This window comes from Pteronotus mesoamericanus, unplaced genomic scaffold, assembly GCF_021234165.1.
Source record: "Pteronotus mesoamericanus isolate MK-2021 breed Mesoamerican mustached bat unplaced genomic scaffold, CSHL_Meso_final contig_182, whole genome shotgun sequence".
Taxonomy (NCBI): domain Eukaryota; kingdom Metazoa; phylum Chordata; class Mammalia; order Chiroptera; family Mormoopidae; genus Pteronotus; species Pteronotus mesoamericanus.
The window spans coordinates 19,042,190-19,055,043 of record NW_026555078.1 but is presented as its reverse complement, the minus strand read 5'-3'; the positions used below and the strand labels follow the sequence as shown (position 1 = coordinate 19,055,043).

The 12,854-nt window shown below is 41.8% G+C and overlaps 1 protein-coding gene across 2 annotated transcripts in view; it reads right to left on the bottom strand.

The window, feature by feature from the left end:
- The window catches only part of ZFYVE1 (zinc finger FYVE-type containing 1), a 46,074-nt gene that overhangs the window by 16,146 nt on the left and 17,074 nt on the right, over positions 1–12,854 (bottom strand). For both annotated transcript variants that reach the window (XM_054567329.1, XM_054567328.1), the window contains exons 3-4: positions 8,383–8,887; positions 2,891–3,105 (exon numbers count right to left, since the gene is read on the bottom strand). In XM_054567329.1, the coding sequence (XP_054423304.1) occupies positions 2,891–3,105; positions 8,383–8,887 (720 nt within the window). The remainder of the gene's footprint in view (positions 1–2,890; positions 3,106–8,382; positions 8,888–12,854) is intronic.

Here is a 12,854-nt window from a genome sequence, read left to right as displayed (position 1 = left end):
CCATTACAAGGCCATTAGCCAGTATATCTAAGTATACTTTAATCAAATTCTAATTAGAAGTATGTATTTCATGAATTATTCAAATATAATCATTTTTCATAGTTTTTTTCTTAATATTATTCACAATATTAACCCTTATTGCACATTCACCATATACTAAGTACTTTGTTTCTTAAAGTGTGTTGTTCTCATTTAATTCCCACATCAGCTTCATTGGGAACATTCTATTATTACCCCTATTGTACAGATGAGAAAAAATATCTGAAGTATTTTAGGCGCAAAGATTGTTGTCTATCTTTTTCTCCACTCTATTTCCAGCATTTCAAACTCTATCTGGCACATAATGCACTCATTTATTTGTTGAATGAATGACTGAACAAACAAAGTAACTCATTTCCCAAGGCCAAGCAGCTGGGACATGGCACAACCAGGATTCTGACACAAGACTGTCTGACTCCAGAGCCTAAGCTTTTAATTACTGTCTTAGTCCATTCAGGCTGCTTTACAAAATACCACAGATTGGGTGGCTTAATAGAAATGTATTCCTAACAGGGAAGGCTGCAAGTTCAAGATCTGGGCACCCATCTGACCAGATTCTGGTAAGTACCCACTTTCTGGTTTATAAATGGTGTCTTCTCACTGTGTTCTCTCTTGGGGGAAAGGGCTAGCGAGCTCTCCGGAGCATCTTTCATAAGCCCATTACCCTTGCTCATGAGGGCTCCATCCTCATGACCCAATCAACTTCCAAAGTCCCTCCTAACACCAACACACTGGGCGTCAGGATTTCAATGTAGAAACTGGGAGGACACACACATCCAGCCTATAGAAACCACAATGCAAAAATCACAAACCTTTTTTGGAGGGTAACTTTTCATTCTGATAGATAATTTCAAACTTGTAGGAAAGTTGCAAGAATAATACAATGAACTCCCATAAACAATTTACCTAGATTCACTAATTGTTTACACTATGCCCCAATGCAAAACTTTTAAACTCAATGGATTAAACAAATCAGCATATGCACAAAGTATTTTTCCTGTGTAAACCAAGGCCTGCCTAGCTTTATGCCAAACTCACTTCTATCCCTACCATTCTATCCCTCCCCAGTCCCAGTCTCTATTCCTTAACCCTCAGGATATTCTCACATCCCAGCTCCAATCTTCTTGTCAACATTTCCCTGCTCTCTCTCCAGATCCTGCACCCCCAGCGCTGCCCCGAATGCCCTGTTCCTTTCCTGAGCCTCTCTCCTAAGCCTGCAGCCATAGTAACAAGAGAGGTTGCACAAAGCAAACCACAAAATGTAAGCAGGATCGATTTCAAGAATTCTATACTGTACATAGTGAAGCTAAAACACTGTGTTGAAGTAACATCCTTGAAATACTAAAAATAAGCAAAATAGGAAAAAAAAGATGCCAATTAAGCAAAAATACTTAAAATTAGATTCTTTTCTTTTAAAAGATTTTATTTATTTATTTTTAAAGAGTGGAAGGGAGGGAGGAAGAGAGGGGAGAGAAACATCAGTGTGTGATTGCCTCTTGTGTGCTCCTACTGGGGGCCTGGCCTACAACCCAGGCATGTGCCCTAGGTTGGGATTCGAACCAGCAACCCTTTGGTTCGCAGGCTGGCGCTCAATCCACTGAGCCACACCAGCCAGGGCTAAGATTAGGTTTTATATCCAACCACATAAAACAATGTTTTATTTGTTGAGAGGCAGAAGGAGCTCTAGATTAAAATGGCCAGGATTTATATCTGCTGCTACGTAGGAACTATATGTAAATGATTGCTTCATCTCTCTGTGCCTTGGTTTCCTCGTCTGAAAAGTAGGGACGGTAATAGTACTTCGCTTATAGAGTTGGTGTAAGGATTAAATGAACAAATCCTCTGAACTTTGGTACCTCATAAACAGCAATTACTATTATTGTGTATCTGTTTTTGGTTTTTGTTTTGGCCAAATTTATACCTGTTTTCCATTTACAGTGATTATAAAATGTTGCCTTCCTGAATAAATTAATTTAGGTTTAAAAAAAACAAAAAAAACAGCCCTGGCTGGTGTGGCTCAGTGGATTGAGCACCAGCCTACAAACTGAAATGTTGTAGGTTAGATTCCCTGTCAGGGCTCATGCATGGGTTGCAGGCCAGGTCCCCATTTAGGGGTGTGCAGGAGGCAACCAATAGATGTTTCTCTCATTCATCAAGGTTTCTCTCCCTCTCTTTCTCCTTCCTTTCCCCCATCTCTGAAAATAAATACATAAATAAAATAAAAATAAAATAAATTTTAAAAATTTAAAAAACAACAGGTGAGTCCGTATAAAGAAAAGCACAAAGGCTGTCCAGGTAACTGAGTCTCAACACGAGTTCAGCTCACCAGGGCTCACACCACTCAGAAATGAATGCTTTTCCCTATTCCCTCAATGCCTAGTTTTTCTTCAATATAAGGACCTATCACTTTTTAACTATTACTCAAGGTTCTTCTATTTGATGTTAGAAACATCTAACTGATGTTTCTCTCCCCTCTCTTCCTCCCTCCCTTCCACTCTTTAAAAATAAATAAATAAAATCTTTTAAAAGAAAAGAATCTAATTTTAAGTATTTTTGCTTAATTGGCATCTTTTTTTTCCTATTTTGCTTATTTTTAGTATTTCAAGGATGTTACTTCAATAAGTGGTCTTGAATAATATTGAGAAATATTACTCAAGATTCTTCTGCACTCAAAGCTTCTAGAAAGATGAGGTCATTTGACAGCTCTAAACTCGACTCGTGAGCTTTTCTTATAACCTCTCTTACCAGCCCAGGTTTCCAATCACCAGCACCAACAAAAGCTAGAAAACTAGGTGTTACCACCACCCATTGGTACTCCAGCAAGAGGCACCCAAGGCAGGAGCCAACCGACCTTCAAGGCTTTGAAGATGACCCCTGGGTGCCGAGGAGAGCGGGTGGTGTTGTTCTCTAGTTGTTGCTCCAAAGCACGCCGAAGCCCAGAGAAGTCTGTGGGTGGGTTGTAAGTCCTGGTTCCCTTGTAATGAATGGAACTGAAGGCTTCAGGGAAGCGGCCCAGCTTCCGGAACCGGTCCTGGATGAGCTTTTCTGGCACCTCTGAAGGGTGATCTGGACAAGCAGAAATGGGTACATGAACAGAGTGACCTTTCTTTTCAAAATGAAAGTCACCTTTCATTACAACAGTCTGAGTCCATATATATAAAACACATAAGCAGACTGAACCAGTCTATGCTGTTAGAATTCAGGTTACCCTTGTCTAGAAGGGAGCCTGAGCAGGACTTCTAGGAAGAGCGTGCTGATGTGTCATGATCTCAAACTGATTTCACGGGTACATTCAGGTTGTGAAAATTCATCACGTTACACACTTTTTAAATTTTTTATTTATTTTAGAGAGAGGGAAGGGGAGGGAGAAAAAGAGGGAGAGAAACTTTGTATAGGTTGCATCTTATATGCAGCCTGATCGAGGACTAAACCCTCAACCCAGGGGAATGCCCTGACCAGGAATCAAACTGGCAACCTTTAGTTTTGCAGGCCGATGCCCAAACAACTGAGCCATGCCAGTCAGGGTACGTTATACATTTTTGAAATGATGTGTACTTTTCTCTATGTACATTATACTTAAAGGAAGTCTTTTTTTAAAAATCTCATTATAAAAAATATAAACATGTCAAAACATAATAGAAATATATGTCCTCTGCTCCCTCATACTCCCCCAAAATGACAATTCAATATTTATCCTTTCAGACTTTTTTTCTTACACACTTACCAACACATATATACAACTTGCTTTTATCACATAAGAACATACTATATCTGCCCTGGCTGGTGTGGCTCAGTGGACTGTGCGCCAACCTGAGAACGGAAAGGTTGCTGGTTTGGTTCTCAGAGCACATACCTGGGTTGCAGGCTGGGTCCCCAGTTGGGGGTATGCAAGAGGCAACTGATTGATGTGTCTCTTGCACATCGATGTTTCTCTCCCTCTCTTTCTCCCTCCCCCTCTCTAAAAATAAATATATATTATATATATAATAAAAATATAAAATATATATAATAAATATTAAAAATATAAAATATATTTTCATATATATTATAAAAATATAAAAATATTTAAAAGATTTTATATTTTTATTTTTAGAGAAGGGAAGGGAGGGAGAAAGAGGGAGGGAAACATCAATGTGTGGTTGCCTCTCGTGTGCCCCCAACTGGGGACCTGGCCTGCAACCCAGGCATGTGACCCGACTGGGAACCGAACCAGCAACCCTTTGGTTCGCAGGCCAGCACTCAATCCATTGAGCCACACCAGCTAGGGCTAAATAAATAAAATCTTAAAAGGAAAAAAAGAACATACTGTATCTGCTCTGACTGATGTGGCTCAGTAGACTGGGAAAACCAAAGGGTCACAAGTTTGATACCTGATCAGGGCACATGCCTGAGTTATAGCCCAGGTCCTCAGCTGGGGGCATGGGAGAGGCAACCAATCAATGTTTCTCTGCCTCTCTTTCTCCCCTCCCCCTTCCCCTCTCTCTAAAAATAGATAAATAAAACCTTTTGAAAAACTTAACGTATCTGTCTTTGTCATGATAGGCTAAGAAGTTCCTTATTCCCTTTCACAGCTATATACGCTTCCATCCTATGGACATATTAGACCAGTCATCTACTAATGAACATTTAAAATAAAGAGCCACTTTGAAAATGCTTGTCTTATTTATGCTGGTGAAGCTGTGAACAAACTGCCAATGTATAAGAGTACTAGATTCCCCATAGTTTCAACCAACAATGATCTAGAAATGTGTGGAGTGGTAGTACAAATATATTCAATATATATTTTAGAGGTAAAAGTTACATGGACTTTTTATTTCATTTCCTTTCATTTTTAATAACTAAATCATCCCTATTAATACTGGAGATACGACTTTAGCCCAAATTTGAAAGTAAAGTCATCTAACAGAGGTAGGCAGACTTATGCAGTTAATCCCCAAACCCATCTCCTCCTGAACTCTGCCTGTGGCAGTAACTTCTGCAGGAAGGGGCAGGCAGTACCCAGTGGGTCAGCGCAGCCTGACCCCTTCACGTCCCCCGCATCATCGCACAGCTTCTCCCTGGACGTATAACCACTCCTCATTTGTAAAGCACAAATAGTTCATTTGCTTAATAACTTTGACCTAGAAATCCTCTATTCAGGAATGAAATACGATCAAACAAAATCAGAAAGTCTGAGGTGGAGGAAAACTGAATGATTAATCTGCCCACAGTTCTGGCACCTCTCCTTCTACCGTGCATAAACTCTGGCTGCCTTGGTTCCATCTCAAGGTTTCAAGAATCAAAAACAGTATTCTGGAAACAGCTCTGGATTTAGGAGTTAGAAAACTCTGTTTGAATCCCAATTTTGCGACTTACTAACTGGAATCTCTTTAGTTACGTAACTTAAGCTCTCTGGGTTCAGTTTCTTCATCTATACAATGGGACTGCTATTGATACCTGGCTGAATAACAAAAATACAGTAAATTAACATTTACTTAAAGAAAAAAAACAGACAATGCAGGCAGAGAGGAAGTACAGCACGGAAGGCAGGCAGCTTAGTGCAGGATTCTCCCTGAAGCGCAGCTTGTGTGACAAGCCCTGTTCAGCAACAGCTGCTAGGCTCTGTTTTTTGTTTTGTTGTTTTAAATTTGAGCCCAACTAGCCTCCAGGAGCCCTTCTCAACAGGTATTTTCTTTGTCAGGGTCAACAGTAAAAAAACACTGTACTAATCACTTTAAAGGCATGTATATATGCCTTTAAAAGTATGGCATGTATATTATAGCTCAATAAAGCAGTTTAAAAAATTTAAAAAAACACACAACTACCTAGCATAGTGCATGGCATAAAGCCAAAAAAAAAAAAGTTATTTTTGAAGAGCTGGTTACCTCAAAATCCTCTGTTGGAAAGTAAACCTTCTCCTCACCCAAGCTGTAAAGACCCGAAGTGGCATAAAAATGGTGATTCTAGGGGGCATTCTAAAGTGAACATTTCCAACCTCCTCACCGTACCTTATAATCACTTGCTATGGGTTTCTTCTTCCATTCTGGGGCCTTTAGATTTCTCATCTTCCCACTAGATCCAGGTCCTTCATATTCTACCTCCTTAATATGGCCCCCATCTGTCCACTTCCCTCCTACTGCCACTGCCCTGGCTCAGTCCCCACCTCTTCCCACCCAGAACCGGGATAACCTCCTGGCTGGGCGCCCTGCCTCTCCTAGGCATGCCTCTGCAGTTCATCCTGCAGCAGGCTGCTGCGGGAGGGCAACAAGCGGTGTCTTTTCAAAGCGTAGAGCTGATCATTAACTCCCTGCTTAAAATCCTGTCCTACTTGAGAGCTGAGTTGCAGCCACCCATGACCCGATTCCCAAGTATATCTCCACCATTCCTTCCCATACAACCTATGCTTCAGACACAGCAAGCCTCTCAATTTATTAATTGAGCAAACATCTGATGAGAGCCCACTGTGTATGAAGCACTCAGCCAAGCTTTTTAGAGATAGCAGTAAGACAGGCAAGGTTCATGCCTTCGTGGAGTTTCCATTCTAATGGGAAAAGATCAAAAACGAGTAAGCAAACATACAGCATGATTTCAGGCAGTGACTGGTGCTCTGATGCAAATGAAGAGGGTGATGCAATAAGAGTACAACCACTACAGGGAGAACAAGTTTACAGGAGACAGTCAGGAAAGATTCCAAGGGGATGAGAGTTGAGTTGAATCTGAAAAAAGTATGGCTAGCTGGGAGCAGGGTGTTCCAGGCAGACGAGCAGCACAGGCGAAGGCGGGAACAGAGAAAAGGCTGCTATGACTAGCAGAGGGAGCATACACAGATATCATGTGTCTGCATCCACACACACACGCATAAAGAGGGGAGGGCATTTAGTGGGGCGGGGGCGGGGGATGAAGAAGGATAACCAGAGATGCTCAGAGGGAACCTTGAGATGGAACCAAGGCCGCCAGAGTTTATGCAGGGTAGAAGGAGAGGTGCCAGAACTGTGGGCAGTTTAATCATCCTGTCGACAGGTGTTAAGAGTGAGGACATCACAGTTAGGAGTTGGAATTTTATTCTGATGTAGTGGAAAGCCATTGACAAACTATAAGCAGGAGTATGACATGACCTAAATTATAAATCTAAGCTTTTAAAAAGATCACTCGGAATGCTGGTTGGAGGGTGCATTGAAGGGGGCCAGAATGGAGAGCAGGACTACCCAGAACTACTCGCAGTTCCCTGGACACAACTCCCTCTTTCAACCCACTAGAGATTTGCTCTTCTTAGAGCATCCCTTCTCCCCTCTGCTATCTGGACAAGTCTCTAGAGTTCAAATGCCACCTGTTTCCTAGACCCCATTAGAAGGTGTAGTGTCCCTCTTCCACACTCCCGCAGCTCCAGTACCTGCATCTCCTACAGAACTCAACACCTGTGGTCTCCCCAACTAGACTGTGATTCATCCGAGGGTGGGAACTGTGTTTCTTTTCAGCTCGGTGCCCCAGTGCTCAGCACATGACGATGCACACTTAATAAACTTTGTTGACTGAATGAACAGACAAGTGGTATGACTGCTTTCAGGGCCAACACTACTGTTCCCACCTGCATCCAATTACTGCAGCTGCACCTGCTCCCTCATCCTCCCTCTCGGGTGATGATCTTGCTTCCTATTTTTCTAAGAAAACAGAAAGAGTAAGACAACTTATACACACACACAGGCGCGTGCGCGCGCGCACACACACACACACACACACACACATTTATCTACTTATTTGCACCCAGGTCCATATACTCTACCTTCTCTCCTGCTGTTACACATGAGCTGTCTATGCTCCTAAGACCAATTCTTCTACAGTGCATCACTTCAACATTCCAGCTCTCTCTTAGATCTATTTTCCAGTGAATCATTCTCATCAGTACACGAATATCTGCAAAACCTCACATCTTATAATTTAAAAAAAAAGAAAATCCCTTGAATTCCCACATCAGCCTCCAGCTATCATTTCGTTTGTCTGCTTTCCTTTACAGAGCTCTTTGAAAGAGTTGAATACACTTGCTATCTTCATTCTTCTCCTCCTGTTCTCTCAGTCCCACTCTGATTAGTCTTTCATGCTCCCCATCCCTGGGAAACAGGTCTTATGCAGATCACCAAGGACCTCTATTTTGCCAAAGCCATTCAACAATTCTTGATCCTCATCCTGACCATAAACAGATTTTGACATGGTTGATTCATTCTGTCCTTCTGGAAACACTTTCTTATGGCTTGCCCATGCAGAAAATTTTCTGGGCAGTCCACCACCACCAAGTTGCTATTACATCCCAATGGCTGCCTCCTTGTACCGAGAAAGGTCAGTCTGTGACACAGTACCCCGTCTACTCACCAGAGCCCAGTAGTTGAGTGTGCACAGTCTCATGGAAAATAATAACAGCAGGGCCCAGGGTGGACAGGGGGACATCCAGGCCACAGCGAGCAGTGGTAGCCTTGAGCTCCTTGGTGAAATGCTTCAGATAAGCTTCTGAGGCGTCCCCAAGGAACTTGAAGAGGTCATTATGCAGCCGGTCTGCATGAGTTCGATAGATGACGAGGTCTGAGATGGCCAGGACCTTAAGCAGCAGCCGTGTTCTCTGGCTTAGATTCACTGTAGCCCCCAGGAGCCCTTCCGTGTCTATCACTGCTACTCTGTGGACTGGGTCATACGCCGCCCACACTCCCACGGTGCAGGATTCCTGGGCAGGGGAGGTTTTGAAGACTTCACGGCCATAAAAGAAAGTGTGATTGAGGGTATGAGACTTTCCATCACCAGTATTTCCAAAAATGGAAACCACCTTCAGATGCTGATCAGGTTTGCAGTCCAATTTCCTAATAAAGTCCTCTTCATTCGTTACCTTAAAAAAAAAGAAAGACAATGAAATAGAGTAACAGCAAAATAGCTAAAAACGTGTACAAGAACAAATGCGTCCCAGAGTCAAGGTGGCAGGGAAAAGAAGCCCCGGCATAAGGGCCTCCCACCCAGCCATCACCCTTAGCAAATAGCTAACAGGAACTTTCAATGCCTCAGTCAGTATCAGAAGTTAGTGGTCATGAAAGAACTAAAATTATAAAATTCTCAGATGACGACGTAGGAACAAATCTTTATGACCTTGGATTAGGCAATGGTTTCTTAGATATGACAGCAAAAGCAACACAACAAAAGGAAAACAGATAAAATGTTTATCGAAATTGATAAACTTTGAAAACTTTCATTCTGCAAAGGACATCACCAAGACAGCAAAAAGACAACCGAAAGAACGGGAGAAAATATTTGTAAAACATATTTGATAAGGGACTGGTGTCCATGATATATAAAGAACTCAACAAGAAAAAAATAAACTAAATATTTTAAATAAATAATCCAATTAAATATTAAGAAAGAAAAAATAATTGAACAGACATTTCTCCAAAGAGGATATACAAGTGGCCAATTAAACACATGAAAACATGCTCAACATCATTAGTCACTAGAAAATGCAAGTCAAAACCACAATAAGATATCACTTCACACCCATAAGGACGGCTATGATCAGAAAGAAGGTAAGAAGTGTTTGTGAGGATGTGCAGAAATTTCAATGTTCATACAGTGCTGGTGCGAATGTAAAATGGCACTGACACTCTGGAAAGTAGTGTGGGAATTTCTCAAAAAGTTAAACAGAATTGTATGTCTCAGTAATTCCATGTCTAGGTATACACCCAAGAAAACGGAAAATGTGTCAATAAAAAACCTAAACGTGAATGTTCAAAGCAGCATTATTCATAATAAACAAAAAATGAAAACAACCCTTATGTCTATCAACAGAGGATGGGATAAACAAAATGTGGCATATCCATACGACGGAATATTATTCAACCATAAAGAGGAATAAAGTACTAATACATGTTACAACATGGATAAACTTTGTAAACATTATGCTAAGTTAAAGCAGCCAGACACAAAACACAACCTATTCTATGATTCCATTTTTATGTGTCCACAACAGCAACTTCATAGACCTAGAAAGTGTATTAGCCCTTGCCAGAGGCTGAGGGAAAAAGGGGCTAGGGAGTTATTCCTAATGGATACAGGGTTTCTATTTGGGGTGATGAAAATCTTCTGGAATTTGATGGTGGTAAGGGTTGCACAAGTTTACAAATATACTGAAGTGTACACTTCAAAAGGGTGAAATGTATAGTATGTTAATTACATATCAAAGCTGTTATTTTTTAAAAAAATTATTGGTTAAACTTCATCTATCCATAATTCCTGTTTCCAATTTAAAGATTTTATTTATTTATTTTTAGAGAGAGGGGAAGAGAAGAAGAAAGGGAGAGAAACACCGATCAGCTGCCTCTTGTATGCCCCAACCAGGTACCAAACCTGCAACCCAGGCATGTGCCCTGACCAGGAATTAAACCGGCAGCTTTTCACTTTGCAGCATGACACTCAACCCACTGAGCCACACAGGTTTGGGCCCTGTTCACAATTTTAAAAACACTGTAGTCCTTATAAAAGGTACGGCTGGGAAGGAGGGGACCTGGTGCCAATGAAATATCAGACTGGAGCTCCACAAAAGATGCTCAGGGCCCCTACTCAGAACAAAGAACCCCAGGAACAAAGCTCCTAATCGAAAGAGGTAATGTCTTACTCCAGCTAAAGGAGGGATGAACCTTTACAGCAAGTACACTCCAGCCATAAGAGGAAAAACAGCTTCCTGATACTCAAGAGAATCCTGGTTTGAAAAAGAACAGAGAAATATGAACAGACCCCTGGATATGATAATATAAACCCGCATTTCCCCTAACCTCAAGATTGTAAACGACTCATTATTCCATTAATAACATCACTATTGTTACATAGGTAGGAGCCTTAATGTTAATGACCGAACTAATAATTTTCTGAATGCCCACTGCAGTGACTGCCCTCCACTATATCCACGATGGCAGGACGCTGTCTATTTTATCTTTACGTCTCCAGCACTTATAACATGACATAGCACAGAGGGGGAGTTTAATATCCAGCTTTTGAATGAATTAATGCCAGGCACCCTGCTTGGTATTTTAATCACTTTTCTCCACCCTCTATCTCCACAGGGCTTAACACACAGCAGCATTCCATCAACTTAGTAATGGGCTCACTGATTTACCAGACAACTGAGAGGAACAGGAAGTTACAGGGGACGGCCCGTTTTTGACTGGTGTCACTCAGCCAGCCTGGTTCCAAGCTCCTGAATCGGCCAGCAAGAGAAACAAAACAAAAGCTCCATAAACCTCTACCAGCAAGAAGTCAGGTCAGGGAGGCCCACCACGCAAGCCGTGCACCTTCTCAAACAGTCCCCTCAGTATCCCTAGGGACTGTGGAAGAGCAGGTCTAGGGATTTTCTCCCCTGAAAGTCTACTGTCATGAATCTGTTAGCCCACAAAACAACAGCTGTTATCCAGTGTATGTAAGAGCAGGTACCTGAAGAGAGGCACATGGGAGCCTTCAGGTACAGAATTAAATGTCTCAGTATTCACTAAATGCTGTACATAATATATATAATATAAACGAACTATTCATTTGAGATGAAAACAAAACACTCCCTAAAAGCCTCTGGGATATTATTTTGGCACTTCATTTCCTGGAATATTAAATACACACGTTCATGCATTGGGCATATGTACCTGAGTCTGGTGCAAAGAATTCTGGGAGGAGAAGCTCAAAGACCTAGGCTGGTTATTCTACTGACAGCCCTGGATAATCATTTAAAGTGCAGTGACTGCATTTTTTCACATGTAAAATGGGGATATAACCACCTTTACCTCCTCTGACTGGGTAGTGGTTGCTAATCAAATAGATGAGAAAATGCCTTGCAAACTGAAAACGTGCTTCATTTTGCCTCCTTGTACCTTTCATATTATTTTGCTCCCAGTTATACTGCTCAATCATCCTTACGTGCGCCAGAAGGAGAGAACAGCCTAGGCCTAGGTGGTGGTAAGACTGGCTTTCAGTCAGGGGAGGAAAAGGTAACGATAAGAAGATTCCCTTTGATGAGGAAAGGAAGGGGCCAGAAAGGAATAAGGCTCCTGCTCAACTCGTTCTTCCTGTTTGTGATCAATGACCCCACTTTGCTCCATTCCTGGAGTGAAATAAGCTACCTGACTCAAGCCCTGCCAAACGGCCACCCAACTCCACCTGTTTGGAATGGTCCTTAGCCCCTTCACAAGAGCAAAAGCAGGAGTGACCCCAAAGCCACCTCTCCCCAACTTCTGCCTTCCATCCTCCCAGAGCTTGCAAGATCAGCTCTTGGACCTCAAACAAGTCAGAAACACACCAGTTCCAGTCCTGGATTTGCCACCGTGTGTGAGGCCTTGGGCACTACCTAACTATTAAAGCCTCAGGGAAAGGAGATAATAACATATTCTACAACCCCTAGGGATACTGAGGGGACTAAATGCGACAAAGCACAGAATGCACAAGGCACAATGCCTGGCATACAGAAAGCACTCAATAAATACTACCCATTATTATTTAAAGACCAGCCACTGGCAAAACATCCAGGTGCACTGCAGTAGCAGCTGGGCTTAGATCTGCCTAGTGCTCAGAAGTTGCTCATTCAGGTAAATCAGCAATGCTGAGATCTAAACTGATTCTCCCTAAAAATGAAAGATCTTGCTGCTTGCTTCTGATAACTTCTTTCCTCTCACTCTATTCAAAACAACATATTAATATCATACAAATCTTTAAGAAACCAAACAGTACATCTCTCTCTCTCAGCCACAAAGCTTTCACTTTGTATAGCTGTAAGTAGAGTTTCTAAAATGAAAAATAACAGTATTCCATGATCTCCATTGTTCCAATTT